At 39.0% G+C, this 16965-nt stretch overlaps 1 protein-coding gene across 1 annotated transcript in view; it reads right to left on the reverse strand.

The window, feature by feature from the left end:
* Positions 1-16965, reverse strand: part of LOC130457896 (mucin-16-like) — a 55984-nt gene that overhangs the window by 4685 nt on the left and 34334 nt on the right. The window contains exons 9-21 of the mRNA XM_056820606.1: positions 13882-14009; positions 13689-13756; positions 12040-12212; positions 11326-11361; positions 7798-7922; positions 7609-7676; positions 4400-4572; positions 4142-4174; positions 3781-3846; positions 3162-3289; positions 2999-3066; positions 1147-1313; positions 192-230 (exon numbers count right to left, since the gene is read on the reverse strand). Of these exons, the coding sequence (XP_056676584.1) occupies positions 192-230; positions 1147-1313; positions 2999-3066; positions 3162-3289; positions 3781-3846; positions 4142-4174; positions 4400-4572; positions 7609-7676; positions 7798-7922; positions 11326-11361; positions 12040-12212; positions 13689-13756; positions 13882-14009 (1272 nt within the window). The remainder of the gene's footprint in view (positions 1-191; positions 231-1146; positions 1314-2998; positions 3067-3161; positions 3290-3780; positions 3847-4141; positions 4175-4399; positions 4573-7608; positions 7677-7797; positions 7923-11325; positions 11362-12039; positions 12213-13688; positions 13757-13881; positions 14010-16965) is intronic.

Raw genomic sequence — 16965 nt, forward strand, 5'->3', positions numbered from 1 at the left:
TAAAACTGACTCCATTGGGGCTTGGCCACTGAGTCAACTGGGAAAGACTGAAGTGTAGGAGTCAGAAGACATGATGTCTTCCTCTCTCTTTTACACTGCTGGTTCATCCTCTTCTTCCTAGAATGCTATCAGAACAGGGTCAGGACAGACAAGTGGTGTTCTTTGTTTGTTCCCAGAATGAAAATACTCACCACTTGTGGAGGAGGAAAGATTCATCTGATAGCTGTATCCTGCAGAGAGAGAGAGAGAGAGGGAGGGAGGGAGAGAACAGCCTTGAATGCAAGGAACTGAGATTTCAAGAAAGGATTAAAGAGAAAAAGAGAGAGCATCTGAAGCCCAATAATTTGGAAAAATATGGGTCACTGGCTAAGAGAGATGATTCACAAAGTACCGATATTCCTTATTTTTCCAATTGTGGTTCCAATATATTATAGGATTGGCATAAGAAATTAAGAGGGGATTTGGGGGAGTATTGTGGAAGCTGCAGATAGCACAAGAAGGTAAGCAGATGACACAGAAAAAGTCAAGAAACTCATAAACACATAAAATATATTATATATGGTATAATATCAATATTTTATCTTTTAATGTTTCAATATACACAATTTATATTTTAATGTTAAAATACATCAAAAGTTAAAATTTGTGAAAAGTATGAGGAAGGCAGTAGATGAAACACAAAGGCTGAAAATGTAGGGATATATTTTCACTACTTTTCATTTTCATTAATTAATTTTCCATGAATACAGATAAGGCCACGTAAACACCATATAAAAGAAAAAGGGGAAATTGGACATCTTCTCTGGTACAAACAGAGGACCAAAAATTTTGCACAGATTTTTCAGATCACAGCGTGTTGTGCCTCTAACCACTGCAATGTGAAAGGGATTCCCGGAGTTTCTAGGTCAGGAGGCTATCCACCCACCGAGGGTCCTATTTCTGGGGTCTGATACCGGCTCCCCCTCACACTCTAAACACCTAATAGGAAAACACTTTCTATCAGACCAGGTAAAACCATAGAGGCAAAGCTGCACCCTCAGAGGCATAGAAAGTTTTTTCAATAGGTGAGGGCTTAACAGGAATGGAAGGAAGCAAGCGAGAGAGGTCAAGGAGCTGCCTATGTCCTGGTCAGAGCTGGCTACTCACCATCGAGATAGAGGCTCTTATTGTCCAGGGTATAGGCACCCAGCCTGGTGATACCTTGGGTCTGATTGCTCAGCTCCCAGTAAATCTTCATCCTGTCCAGGCTAGGGGTGGTGGGAGTTTTCCAGTGGCCACACAGGAATTCGGTTGCTGTCCCATTCTGTATGGGCCTGGGAAAGGACACATTGGAGGTAACTGTGAAGGATCTAGCAAACGTAGGCATGCCAAAGACAGCTTCAGTGAGAAGGCACCATGAATGCTCTGCAAAGTCATCCATTTCTTTGTAGAGTTCTAACTTATTGTCAAAAAAGTGGGAGGCCAGACCTGCCATTTTATTGATCTCAGGAGCTGGAGCAGAGGAGGGGGCAGATTTGTCTTGACTAATACAGAGCAGCATCTTCTCTGAAACGTATAGCCTCACACTACCATTACTGGGGACTATGAAATGATTTGCCCAGGATCATATAACCAGTAGGTCACCCAGGTGGGAATCAAACCCTGCTCTTCATGTCTCTTTTTTCAAAAGCCCTTTTCTTCTCTCTTAGAATTGCTACTTAGAATTAGAAGTGGTACTTAAATAAAGTGCCACTTCCAAGGCAGAATAGAGACAAGGGCTAAGAAACTGGGGTGAAGTGACTTGCCCAGGGTCATACAGCTGGGAAGTTGAGGGCCAGATTTGAACCTCCCATCTCTGGACCTGGCTTTCCAAAGCTACCCATGGTCTCTTGACCCTTGAGTCCTGTTCTCTAACCCACTATACCATGCTGCCTCTGAAAGCTTAACAGTGAATGAGATCTACACTGCAACTATTTACCTTTAAATTATCTTTTCAACACATAATACAACTTTTCAATCACTTCTTCTAAAGAGTCCTACACCAGGATTCTGTGTCAGCTATGTGACCCTGGGCAAGTCACTTAACTCCAGTTGCAGAGTCCTTACCAAAATCTTCTGATTTGCAACCAATATTTAGTAGTCATTCCAAGACAGAAAGGAAAGGGGATTTTTGGTTGTTAGTAGCTTTCTCTCCTCTCTGGTAATAAATGAAAATTCCTTAGCCTGACCTTTAAAATCCATGACGAGCTGGCTTCCCTTGCCAAACTGGTGTTCATATTATACACTTGACATTCTAATCAAATTAGGCAATTAAATGTTCTTGCATCTCAGAATTCATTCCCCTTTCTTCAGGATTTTGCTTACAATGACCATTCCTCATGGGATATTTTTGCTGTTGTTGGTCAGTTGTTTCAGTCATGTCTGACTCTTCATGATGCCATCTGAGGCCTTCTTGTAAAAGATGCTGGAATGGTTTGCCATTTCCTTTTCCAGCTCATTTTATATATTTATATATGGGGAGATTGAGACACAGGAGTTAAGTGACTTGTCCAAGGTCACATACCTTGAAAGGTCTGAGGACAGATTTGAACTTGTCATCTACCTGAAGCCTGGTCTGGCATTCCATCCACCACTGTACCAACTAGCTGCCTCTTGAAATACTTTGTTTCCTTCAAGTAAGTGAGTTCAAATGCCACCAAGGGAAAACCTTTGCCAGATCTCCCAGTCATCAGTGTTCTCTCCCTCCTCAGACTCCCATGTGTACACATTGTACCTCCTTTATCCCAACAGAACATAAACTCCTCGATGTCAGAGAGTGTTTTGTTTTTCTATTTCCAGTAGCTAGCAGTCTACTTAGCACCTGATGTGTAGCTGCTAAATGCTTCTTGAACTAAAGAGAGGTCAGATCGCCTCTGTAGCCTTCTTGGCTTTGTGGGGAAGAAGTGGCCATGGGGCCAGTGCAGGGGAAAGGACTGCTCCACACATCTTCTGAGTCCCTGACCACCTGGCCCCATCTCACCTCAGCATGGTCAGCCTGCATCCAGAATAGTCAGAGCCAAGGCTACTGTTTTCAAGCAAGGGGCTGAGCTATAAAGGAAAAGAGAGAATGAGTGAGCACCTAGACAGACAGGGGTTTCAGTCCCAGGGAGGAGCAAGGTAGGATAGAGAATGGGAAATCTCACCAGGCGCTGTAGGACTCTTTCAGTGGCGTTGAACTTTTGGGAACCTGGCCGTCCCATGTCTGCTGTGCAGAGCAAGTTGGTGATTGTGAAGTTCAGGGTAAAAGACTCCAGGCTAAACCTGCCAGATGCTGTATGGGAAGGAGAGAAACCTTCATGGTTGAGAGTTGGGTATAGAGGATCATGGGATTGTCAGTTTAGATCTGGAATGGAACATCTAACCCCTTGATCTTACAGGTGAGGAAACTGAAGTCCAGGGAGGATTCAGGGATGTGCCCAAGGTCCCATAGCTAGTGTCAAAGGAGAAATTTCAAACTAGATCTTACAGATGGTTATTTTTTCTTTTTGACTTTTAGATGGATGCCCTATTCACTGAAACATTCTGACATCCATCAGCTTACCCAGGGACACCCAATGAAGGTTGGCTTATTCTTTACTGGAAGGAAAACACCAAACTGACTCCCAATGATGCATCTATAAGAAGAGCTCTTTCACTTCCCCACTCCCACCTCCACCACAATTTTGCTCTACAACTCCCACCTCCTCATCTTAGAGTCAGCTTCCCAAGGGACCAATTCAATTAAGACTACCCAAGAAACAGGTCAGAAATATGTGATGGTACCTGAGGAATTGGTCAGTAGTGAAGGAGCTGAGGAAATTCTTGAAGGGATTGTGGTCTGGATAGGAGCTGAAGGGTAGAGAATCAAGAATGAAAACCTTGGAAAAGCTATTTGAATGTCACAGAAAAATTATGTTTGAATATGGAATATGGGGGAAAGGATTCTTGCTGGGCTTGGTAAATAAGTAGTCCATGGAATGTGAGGATTAAAATTCTGAGGGACCACAGGCCATCCCTTGGGTCCTTCTATCCCTTCCCTTTCAAAAAAAAAAAACAGAGTAAATAGGATTGGTAGGAGTATCAATTGTTTCTTCTTCCAGGTCACAGGAAGATAGATAGAGACATGAAGTTGATGAATACTTACTAGAGGTGGAAGATTGTAAGTCATGGTTATAACCTAGAGAAAGCAAGAAATGAGAAGACAAACAGACAGTCAGAGACAGAGAGGGTTCTGATTTAATTGATTCACCTGGTTTCTTTGGGTCCCCTGCTTCTCTGCTGTGCTTACCTTACAGTGGGCAGAGGAAAATGGAGCAAGAATTTGGGCAGAATGTCTATTTTCCAAACAGGGACAAAATCAAGGAGAAGATTCAAGAGTCATGTCCTGAGTGGGCTTACTCACCATTGAGGTAGAGACTGTCCCTGTCGAGTGTATAGGGCCCCAGTCTAGTGATGCCCCCAGTCTGATTGCTGAATTCCCAGTAAACCCTCTCTCTATCCAGGAAGGGACCAGTGGAATCACTCTGATAGAAGCAGATGACACCTACTTCAGTCACTGTCAGATTCTTCAGAGGTCTGGAAAAAGATGCATTGATAGGATCCTTAAAATGATGGAGAATGATTCCATAGGAGACCACTGATGGCCCAGTGCATAAAGCTTTGGGATTAGAATCACAAAAACCTGAGTTCAAATTCAGCACACAGCACTTAATAACCAGGCAGATCTAGTGAGTCACTTAACATTTGATTAACTCAGTTTTCCCATCTGCAAAATGGGGATACTATTAGTACCTTTCTTACAGGGTGGTTGAAATTTGTTCAAATTTGATCAAATGAAAAACTCTTGATGAAAGTGTATACCATTGTATGTGAATGTAGATGCTTATTCCCTCCCTCCTTTAGGCAATTCATATTTTTAGTTATTCATTGAGTGGGTGACTTGTGCTCTGTAAACTCAAGCTTGCAAATATGTGTTTCTGCTCATTTTGTACTAGCTGACATGTTCTAATTTTGGTTTTGGCTCACTAACCCTTTTTGTTAACCCTGCCCTATTTCTTTGGAATGAGGTCATCTAGCTGGATCTGCCTATCTACACTCAGAACTTCTGGTTCCCCTTAACCCATTCATTCATCAGTCCCTTGTAGTCATACTTCTGAAATGATCTGACATGGAAACACTGAAAACTGCTGTTTCCAAGACTAAAATCAATGGTATTTTCTTAGTCCTCTTCTCTCTGTCTCTGTCTCTGTCTCTGTCTGTCTTTCTCTCTGAATCTTAAAACTGCTCAGAGTCTACCTTAGAACATTTGGTTAAGGCTATTCCCTTATTGAAACAAATGGAGGTACTTGATCAGGAATGTATTGGGAATTTTAACATTACTCCACCCATACTTAGGCATACTTTAGGGGAAAATAAAGTTGTAAAATTCCTTACTGAACAATGAAAAGTCCTCAACTCATACTTAGAGTGAAGCTAAAACCTTAAGCTAGGTCTATTTTTAGATCTAATACAAAAGGGTGCTAAGTACCTATAAAGGTTAAATTAATCACTAAAAGGTCAAGCAACTCAAGAAAGGCAAGCTTAACAAAAGAGGTATGAAGTTTTAGTCTACCCAGAGAAGGTGATAATAAAAGAAGATATGAATTAAGTATGGTCAATCCTGGGGAAAATGTCTACTGTGATTGGTAGATGTGAAAATTTAGGGGACGTGACACAAGAGAAAACGTTCTTTAAAAGGAAGGAGCTCAAGGTGGAGTCTTTTTAGTTGGAGTTCACAGTAGTTGGAGTTTGGAGTTAGTTGGAGGAGCTGGGTCTCTGGACTGTAGTTTTGCTTGGGACAAATCTTGTGGTGAGTGATTAAAGACTGACTCATCTCTGTTAAGGCTCAGACCTAGGCCCTTCGGCCTATGCCCTTCCTACTATTTCCTCTTACTCTGTCTCTCTCCCTTCCCTTAACTCCATAAAACCCAGCTGACTTGGGTATTTTCAAATTTGGGAATTTTTCCCATGGTGACCACTTATTTTTGATTATAATCAAGACACCAAAATTATCTTTACTGATTTGGCAATTCACAGTCTTGAAACCCAACTTTTTCATGGTCGCATCTCTCTGTCTCTCTCTGTGTCTCTCTCTCAGATGAAATCCAATTTTTTTTCATGTTTTGCCTCCCCTATACTTCTAGAGCTTCGAGCATGCTCTGTTTGGCACATAGTAAGTACTTGGGTGCTTTTTTTAAAAAAATTGTTCATTAATTCTTAACTTTGTGCCATCAAGATCCATGTCTTTTTAAAAAACTCTGATTTCCCCCTTCCCTTAGTCATCTCAACACCCTATGGTGACTTCAACATTTCCAATCACTTTACCTATTTTCTCTGCAGGTAGCTCTTTGTTAGTTCAAACAATGAATCCCACAACAAACATTTGTATGATGTAAATTTTCATTTCATGTTTCTGCTGGGCTGACACCAATTACCCTATTTTATAAATAGCTAGCTATATATGAAATAGGATAATTGGTACACTAGCATATTCTTGAATGATACAACTGCTTCATAGCATTCATTATTCACTTTTTGGAACCTAGATGTATAAAGTTAATTCCTATAAAGATAAATCCAAACCTAGTGCCTTTCTAGAGCTTTGGTCTCTCATTGACACTTGCTTGCCTTTCCTCATTTCCTCACTCAGTTGTTACCTATGTTCTGACATCAGATTGTTTTTATTTATTTATCATAGAGCTAGAGCTGGAAGGAACTTTCAAGCTAACCTAATCCAATACATTGACTTTACAGAGGAGGAATCCCAAGCCCAGCAGAGATGAAGTGACTTGCCCATAGTCACGCAGGCATCAGATGACAAGGGTTGGAATTTGAACCCAGATCCACTGATCCTAAATGCAGCAATTTACCTAGTATAAATGTAGGATTCCTACCATAGAATATAAGCTTCTTGGGGGGGAAAGGGACTCTTTTTCATTTTACATAGTCAGAACCTACTAAAGCACTAAAAGAATGCCTCTTGTAGCACCAACATCCAAGAACTGTTCTGAGAAACCAAATGAGATATTAATTATAAAGAAACTAAGCATAGCCCTTAGCAAATAGCAAACTCGATGTAAATGTTAGATAATATAATTTTTTATTATCACTTCCACCTACTGATCTATGACTGAAATGAACACATGAAAGTGTCTCCTTTTGGTCTGTTAAAATTAAATTTGATATAAAAATTTAAAACTACAAATAAATAAATGACTTTTGGCTGAATGAATTGAACAAGAAGATGAAAGAACAAGAATCAGATGTATGGCCTAAAATCTTACATGAGATTAAAAATCTGCCACGGAATCCCTTTGTGACCTTGATATAGTCCCAGCCTTTCTGGACCCAATTTTCTCATGTTGTGAGACAAGATTTTTTACTCAAGCTCACTCTGACTCTTAAATCCAATGGTCTGAGAATAGGAAATGAGATCAGTGTGACTGAATGGGTCAGCTATGAGTGGAACACTGGATATCCTGACTTGGAAGAAGAATAAGAAGAGGCAGAAAGGGGTGGCTTTATTTAAGTAAGTCTACATAATTGGAGTCCATTAAGGATGCTGGGCCTCACCTTAGGAAAGTCAGTTTGCACCTGGAATAACTGGAACCAAGGCTGCTGTTCTCAAACAAAGGGCCAAGCTAGAAAAGAGAAGAAAAGGGAAGTGAGCTAAGTATTGTCTAGAGGTAAAGGCATGAGGAGCAATGGAAGCTTCTTGAATAGAATAAACACTTTGCAAATCAAAGCAGTGGCAACCCTTACCATATTCTGAAGAATCTTTTCAGTGGACTTGAATTTGATGGAATCCTTCTGCCCCATGTCTTCTGTGTACAGCAGGTTGGTGATGGTGAAGTTCAGGGTGAAAGCCTCTAGACTGGGTCTCCAGGCTGGAGGGAGGCAGGAGGGTTGAAGGTGGGGGTGGAACACAAAGCACAAAAACTCAAAAGCCTGGGTCATGTATCCATAGTTCAACAGAGGCTAAATAGAATGTATGCCTTCCTCATTTCTGCTTCCTAGAACTTTTGGCTTCCTTCATTTCAAATGCCAGGCCACTTCCCTTACTTTTTAGTGTCCTTACCCAATTGCTTTGAACGTATTTTCTATATATTAGCAAATGGATACTTTGTTCCTTTCCCTCAAGAGAATAGAAAAATTCAAGGGCAGAATCTAGGTGATTTTTGCCTCTAGAGTTCCAGCACCGTGGACAGCTCCTGGCACAAACCTGGAGACAGATTCTGGCTGATTGATTTAATGCATACAAAGAACTGCAGAGGTTTGGGAAATACTTTCCTGGAAATGATCTGTGGAAGTAGGGGCAAACTGAGGCTCTGGGTGTTTGTGTGACACCTATGATCTAGGCCACACAGGAGGGAAATATCAGAACTAACAAAGGAACATTGGTTATCTAATGCTGATCTGACTCTGAGTCTCTCCTATATCTCAAACAATTACTAGCTGTTTGACCCTGGGGCAAGGCACTTCACCTCTGCCTCCATTTGCTCAATTGTAAAATGAGCATAATAATAGCACCTTCCTACCAGGGGGGAAAGCTCTTATTCTCCACTTCCAACCCCTTATTCCCCCAGTACCAACATTGCTTCTCAAGGTCAAGAAGAATAGATTACTCTAGACTTGGAAACTAGAAAAGTGGTCCCAAGATAGATACCAGATCAAATCAGAAGTTGAATGATAAGCACTTTTTTCATATCAATGAAGGTATCTAGCACTTTCATATTTACAAAGTACTTTACAAATTTTATCTCATTTTTAAATCAATCAACAAACATTTATTAAACGCCTACACTAAGCCAGGCATTGCTCTAGGTATTGAAGACAGGGAGACAAAAATAAAACATTACTTGACCTCAAAGAGTTTACATTCTATCAGAAGACTTTATACATTGAGTCCTCATGGACTTAGAAATTTGCCTTAGAAAAGGAAAGAACATACTTCACATGTTTAAATTTTAAAACATTCTCTTTAGTTTGTTTGATTTTTCTGAACCCCCTACCTTCTGACTTAGAATCAGTAGAAAATATTGGTCGCAGAAGAGTGGCAAAGGCTAGCCAACTGGGATTAAGTAATTTGCCCAGTGAAGCCCAGAGTCACACAACTAGAAAGTATCTGCAGTCAAATTTGAACACAGGATCACCTATCTCCAATCTGGCCCTCTATCCATGGAGTCACATAGCTGTCCCCCTTCTCTAGCTTTTAAAGCCCTCCACAAGTACTATCCCACTCCAGAGAGAGGCCTGTTGAATTCTGAGTGCAGACTGAAGCAGATATTTTATGTTTCTTTTTTATGCTTGAATGCTGAATATAATAATATAATGTTGAAATATATTTTGCATGACTTCATATGGATAATGGGTATCACATTTTTTATCTTTTCAATGGGCAAATAGAGAATTTAGAATAGAATATAATTTTTTAAAAGAAACCTCTGCCTACTTTCCGTTCTTCAATTTCTTTTCTTCTCTTAATAAAAAGCTAACATTTCTAGTACTACGTTGAATAGTAATGATGATAATGGGCATCCTTGCTTCAGTCTTAATCTTCTTGGAAAGCCTTCTAACTTATCTCCATCATAGATGATCCTTGATGATGGCTTTAGGTAGATATTACTTTTAATTTTGGGGAAATGCCCATTAATTCCTATGCTTTCCAGTGTTTTTTAATAGGATCGAGTTTTGCATTTTGTCTCATTATCTATTGAGATAATCCTGTGACTTTTGTTACTTTTGTTATTGATATAGTCAATTATACTGATAGTTTTCCTAATTTTTAAGCAACCTTGCATTCCTGGCATAAATTCTATCTGGCCATAGTGAATGATCCTTGTGTTATATTGGTGTAGTCTCTTTGCTAGTATATATTTGATTTAAAATTTTACCTCAATATTCATATTAAGGAAATTAATTTGTACTTTACATTCTCTATATTTCATCTTCCGGACTTAGGAATGAGCACCATATTTTTGTCATAAAAAGTATTCATTAAGATTCCTTCTTTGCCTAATTTGCCAAATACTTTACACAATATTGGGATTTATTACTCTTTAAATGTTTTAAGAGAATTCCCTTGTCAATTCATCTAACCCTGGGTTTTTTTTTCCTAAAAGACTTCTTTGATGGTTTGTTCAATTTATTTTTTCCAAGATGGTGTCATTTAAATATTCTATTTCATTCATTTGTTAATCTCAGCAATTTACATTTTTGTAAATATTCATTAATCCAACTAGATTGTAACTTTTCTCATATAATTGGGTAAAACAACTCCTATAATTGCCTTAATTCCCTCTGTATTAGTGGTAGATTCACTCATTTTAGATTTGATACTGATCATTTAATTTAGTACTTTCGCTTTTTAAATAAAATTAGCCAATGCTCTATTTTATTCAGTTTCTCATAAAACCAGTATATCTATACTTGGAAAGCCCTCATTTCTCCCTTTCACTTCAGAGGACCCCCATTCTTCTCTCAAGATGCAGCTCCACCTACTACCCCCTACATTAAACCATTCCTGACTGCCCTCTCAGTATATAAACTCTTTGTCACTAACTACATGGTAGTTATATTTATTCTTTGTTTTTATTCTACCTAGATTTATATCTGGAATAGCTGTCACTCTTGTTGGAATACAGGGTCCATGTGAGAAGAGATCATTACATTCATTGTTAGACCTAACACCTAGGAGTACATCTTTCCTGACTTCTCCCATTTCCTGCTTTATCTTCTTGGGTCCTTTAGTCTTAATTAAACCTTGCCAGGAGAGGAAGTAAACCATCACTCATTTCCTACCTATAATGCCAGAGGATAATGATGCCTAAGCAAGAGATAGTTTTGGATAGAGTGCAATTATTGAAGGAGGGAAAAAGAAAAAAATTTTTAATGAAAACCATTCACCAACATTGCTGAATGAAGGCTATAGAGGAGTGGGCACAAGTCTCCCTGTAATGTTGAGAGATCACTTCTGTGTACCAGGGTTACAAAGACCACAAGGTTTGACTCTAAATACAGATCAAGAAGGTGATAGGGGTTTTCCAAGTCCCATTGGGTATTTTCCCCTTTTTGATCAATTTAGATACGCTTTTAATTAAAAAGAAAAAAACATAGGCAAATAAGTAAAGAAAATCTATACATTGGCCATATCTTACAGAATACCTCATTCTGAACCCCCAACCCACTTTTTCTCCTCTGCCCTACCATACCCCCCCTTCTCCAAAAAGTAAAGAAAATTTTCATTGCAATCTCCCATTAAATAAAGTAATTAAGAAATTAAAAACTTACTGTTTGTGGTGGTGGTTGGTATCTGATGGGTATACCCTGTAGTTGGGAAAGGGAGAAGAAAAATAAGAGAAGGAAAAAAAGAAATTTAGAGGGAAGGAGAGAAGGAGAGATGAATGGGGAGGGAAGCAAAGAAGAACTCAGGGAAACAGATGAAATGAGGTGAAAGGAGAATAGAGCATAATGGAAGAGAATAGGACAGAAGAAAAGTGATTATAAGAGAAGAGGGTAGATAGAGAAAAGAGAAGAGTGAGCAGAATGAGACAAAAGAGGAAGGAGAAAAAATAGTGATTGGTGTGGGGAGAGAGAGAAAGTGGGGTGAGGGAGAGACATAAATATTTGATATGGTAGCTCTATCTGGGAAAAAGCTGAAAGAAGGAATGGAGAGAGGTTCTGGGACCCATAGGGTTGGTAAAATGAAATATGTTTCATCATTCAAGGCACTTCCTTATTCAATTGAAAGGGATACATGGAGTAAATTTAGTTTAAGGAGCCTAAGAAAAACCAAGCCACTTCTAATCTTTAGAAGTAACCACCCCCCGCCATGTCTTTATAGTTTGCCATAACTTTGAGAGCCAGTGCTCCCAGGAGGGGTAGAAAAAAAAACCCATGGAGACAAAGGTGGTCTAAAAGGAAAGGAGAATTTGGAGCAGGTTGGTCAATTTCTAGAAATAGAGCCACTCAGAGAAACAAAGGTGCATGTTCCAATTCACTCACCATCCACATAAAGGCTTTCCTTATGTAGAATGTAGGGTCCCAGCCTTGTTTTTCCATGGGTCTGTTCACTCAGCTCCCAGTAAATCTTCTCTCGGTCCAGGACAGGGGCGGAGGAATCTTCCTGATAAGCACATTCGACATCCACTGCTGTTGCTATCCTATTCTTCATAGACCTGGAAATTGAGGATTTAAACAAGAAGTATTAAACATGGCCCTCCCTGATAGTCACTTGAACCAGACTAAAATGTAGTTCATAGTTCCTCTCTAATCTTAAACTGTTGATGATGAAATATATAAATTTGCATGGTTTTCTGAGTCAATATGTGGGGCACAAGGACTTTGATGTACAATTTAGTGACCTCTGTTTCCTTTTGAGTTTGACACCAATAGTTTAGTTAGTGAAATTTAGTTATTCAGAGAATATTTCATGAGAGAAGTGGCCTACTTTGAAAAAAAGGTTTGGAAAGAATTATAGATTTAGAGTTGAAAAGGACATGGAAGAGATCACAACTAACCTTCCCATTTTAAAGATGAAGAAATTGAGGCTAAAGGAAGTTATGTGACTTGCTGAGAATCATACCACTGGTAATTGTCTGAGAGAGAATTCTTAAATTAATTTTTATTTTAAAATATTTTTCACTGTTTCCATGCTTCATTTTCTTTCCCTCCCTTCTTCAATCTCCCCTCCCAGAGCCAACAAGCCATTCCACTGGTTTGTACAAATTGTTGTCACTTGATGTACAAATTGTTATCACTTGATACCAATTTCCATGTTTTTCTTTGGCATTTCTACTTCCATAGTTCTTTTTCTCAATGTTGTTAGCATTCTTTCCCATAACTCCTTCAAGAGTGTCCTGGATTCTTGAATTGCTACTAGTAGCAAAATCTATTACACTGAATTGTTCCACAATGGTTTACTTTCTGTATACAATGTTCTCTTGGCTCTGCTCATTTCACTCTGCATCAGTTCATTGAGTTTGAGAGAGAATTTGCACTCAGGTCTTCCTATTTGCAAGCCTAGCACTCTCATCGGACACAGTGGAATTGGCAGGGATGTGTGAATTCACTCATATCTATGTTTACAAGTGTGTATGGGGTCTGATTATTTTCAGTAATTTCTTTAGAATAGTGGAAAGATCATTGGATTTAAAGTTAAAGGGCCTGTGTTAAAATTCTGGATTTGACAGTATCTTTGACTCTAGAAAAGTCTCCTTGGGTCTTCATTTTTCATCTGTAAATGAAGAAAGTAATCCAGATGAACTTGAAAGTCCCTTCTAGCTTATAATCTACAATTCTCTAATTCTAGAGAAAGGTAATGTTTATAATTTCTAAGCAGTCCTTTACTAAGCACCACTCGGTACTTCCTAAGTTATTCCATGTATGTGGAACTATAAAGAAAAAGTAAAAACAGTTGCAACATTGTCTTTAGAAAAGTTGTGGGGAAAGGAGCTTTTCTCCACATGAAAAAGGCTAGAAGGAGCCCAGAATTTTTCTAATGGCTTGTTGGTTGGGATATTTTACCCATCTCAGCTTGGGAAAGAAGGAATTACAACAGGGAAGTGGAGGAAGAACCAATCTGGACACGATCTAAGTCAGATGGGAATGTGCTAGTTCCTACTATTTGAACCATCAGCTCCCATGACTCTCACCTTAACAAAGTCAGCCTGCATCCAAAATAGTGAGGGCCAAAGCTGCTTTTTCTAAACAAGTTGTTGATCTAGAAACAAAAGGAAAGGAAGAAACTGCTGAGTGCCTGGCTAAATAAATAGCAAGCCTGGATACCCAGGGCTGAGGAAGAAAGCTTGGGAGAGAGGAGGTAGAGGAGTGGAGGTAGAGTCTCACCAGAGGTTGCAGGACATCCTCAATGGAGTTGAATTTGCTGGAGCCCCTTTGACCCATGTCTGTTGTGTAGAACAGGTTGAGGATGGTGAATTTGAGGTTGAAAACCTTCAAGTAGGAGCTCTCTGATGCTGTACAGGAGAGAAAGAGAGTCCCATGTCTGAGCCTCAGAAATGTTACATGAATGAGATAAAATGCTTTGTTAACCTTTAAATTTGATTCAAATGTTGATTGTTACAATCATTATCATTACTCTGGCACTATAAAGAACTTGTGAATTTGAAGTCAGAAAACCTGGCTTCAAATCCTTACCCTCCCATGTCCTACCTTTGGGCCTTAGTTTCCTCACATGTAAAATGAAGAGGTTTGTCCACCTTCAAGGGTAAGAACTCATTATTTGAAAAAAATTTTCAAAGAAATCTGAAAATTAATCTGACAAAAACTAGGGATGAACCAACATCTTGCCTGACTTAGAGAAATGAACTTCAAATTAGTAAGATATAAAGGGTGAAATGCTAAAAAACTGAGAGTTATGAGGAAAATTTTAACTTTCAAATTTATCAACAGGTAGACAGTTTATGATCACTTGAGGGATAGAGTATAGATAGCAAGATAAAATGAACTATGTTTTAAAGATGAAATTTAAAAGTCCCCCCTCTCCCAAACAAAATAGCTTAGGTAAAAGAATTAGAAGGAATGAGGTAATAGGGTGGACCTTTGCTTCCAATTCTTCTGAAAAGGGTCTCCTTTCCAGTTTCCACTAATTCAAATTTGTAAGAGTAAAAGCTGAGGGTGGAGACAAGGTGGTGGAGAAGATACAAATCATCATGTGATCTCTATCAAATTACCCTTCACAAAACTGATATAATACAAGTCATTTCCCAATTGATGAATGGTCAAAGGATATGTAAAGGGAATTATCAGGCAAAGTAATTGAAGCTCTCTTTAGACATGCAACTCTAGACATGCAAAAATACTCTAAATCATTATTATTTAGAGAAATGCAAAGTACAACAAATCTGAAGTACCACCTTACAACCTATGAGATTAGCTCTTATGATAGAAAAGTAAAATTACAAAACATGGAGGGGATATGGAAAAGTTGAGACATTAATGCCTCATTGTGGGAACTGTTTCGACCATTCCAGAAAGTAGCTTGGTCTGTGTCCAAAGGCCTATAACAGTACATACTCTTTGAGCCAGTAATGCAATTATTTGGTTTCTATCTCAAGGAGATAAAAAATAAAAAGGGGAAGGATTTGCATATACAAAAATATTGAAAATAGATCTTTTGTGGGGGAAGGAAAAGAATTAGGAAGTGAGGGGATGGGGAAGAATAAAGATGGTGGCTTAGAAGCATCAAAAGTCAAATCCTCTATGAAAACCCATCCATAGCAATGAAAAAAAAAGCTCTTTGAGGAGGTCAGAAAACTAAATACAACAACAGGACAGAGTTGGGGTACCCTCCTACTTGATTCAACATAAAAGGTACTCAGAGATGTTGAATTCTCAGTTTAAGGAATAGAAAAAGGAAATTTCCAGGTCCCTTACCCCACCTACTCTGCTGAGAAGTAGGTGGTTGCTGGGATCTCAGAGCAAGGGCTCCAGCTACCACTGCTACCCAAGGTTCAGGGTTATTACCACAGCTGGTGGAGAGGCAGCACTAGAGGAGAAGGGCAGAGAGGAGGGAAGCCTGGTCATAGCCTTCAGTTTCCACTCCTCCATCTGGGGTCCCTGCTTGACCTCAGAGCTCATTGAGCTCTGTAGATCATCTAAACTGGATCAATCCAATCTATAGATAGTGAAGAAAAACTCCAGGGAGACAGAAAAGCTCAACCTCCAACACCACCACTCCTCCACCACTCAGCACCTATTATGTTAGACCAGCAGTAAGAATCCTGCTGCTGGGGATCCCAAGGAGAAGGCTGCAACTATGACAGAGTAACTTGGTACCACTACAGGAAGCTCAGGATTCTGACCAGGCAGTTGGCAGAAAGGAAGTGAGAAGGACAAGGATAACTATCTTCAGCCTCCACAGCTTCACTTTCACCTTCAGATTATGCTAGCAGCTGGGGAAGATCTGCTCTCAGGGAACATTAATACAACAGGTTAATTCCATCAGCCTCATCCAGTTAATCAGAAGATCAGAGAAGCCCAAATCACAGACCCAGGAAATGAACAGAGCAGCAAGAATATAGCCAATGAGGAGTCAGAAAGAAGGAAAAAATAGAAGTGAAAAAGAAAAAAGAAATTAGAAACAACAGTTTCTATTCAGGTAAAGAAGAAAGAACAAATGGAACAGAGGAGGACAAAAGAACATCAAGCAAAACCTCAGGAACTCCAGCAAATTGGACTCACACTTTCAAAGAACTCAAAAAGTAATTAAGAGAGGCTGAAGAAAATTTGGGGAAAATTTTAAAAAGCAAAATAGATCATCTGGAAACAGGTACATGAACTGAAACAAGAAAATAATAATCTTAAAAGCCAGAATTAATCAGCTTGAAAACAAGGCAAAGAAAGTGAAAGATGACCTATAAAGAAAAATAGATGAAAATGAAAAGTATGATAAAAAAAAACTAGGGATTAAATTTAGTCTTTAAAAATAAGCATTGAAAAACTAGAAAAAAATACTTCACAAGGCAGCAAGAGTCTATAAAACAAAATCAAAAGAATGGAACAAATTGAGGAAAATATGATACCATACCTCATTGATAAAACAACAGACAAGGAAACAGATCCAGGAGACCCAATTTAAGAAAAATCAAGACAAAAGGAAAATGATCCAAGAAAACTTCCCTGATATTCTTAAGCAAGAGGGTAAATTAGAGATTGAAAAAATCCACAGATCTTCGCCTGCATTAAATCCCCAAATGACAATACCCAGGAATGGTATAGTCAGGTTCAAGAACTTTTAGACCAGAAAATATACTGCCAACAAAAATATACTACCAACTACTAAAAATAAACAATCAGATTTCATGGATCTGCAGTCAGGAATACACAGGAGGTAGCAAAACTTTAGACCTCTGAAAACCCTTCCTCACAGAATAAAAACTAAATGCGCCTAGGGGACTGAAAACCAAACCT

This window comes from Monodelphis domestica, chromosome 3, assembly GCF_027887165.1.
Source record: "Monodelphis domestica isolate mMonDom1 chromosome 3, mMonDom1.pri, whole genome shotgun sequence".
NCBI lineage: Eukaryota > Metazoa > Chordata > Mammalia > Didelphimorphia > Didelphidae > Monodelphis > Monodelphis domestica.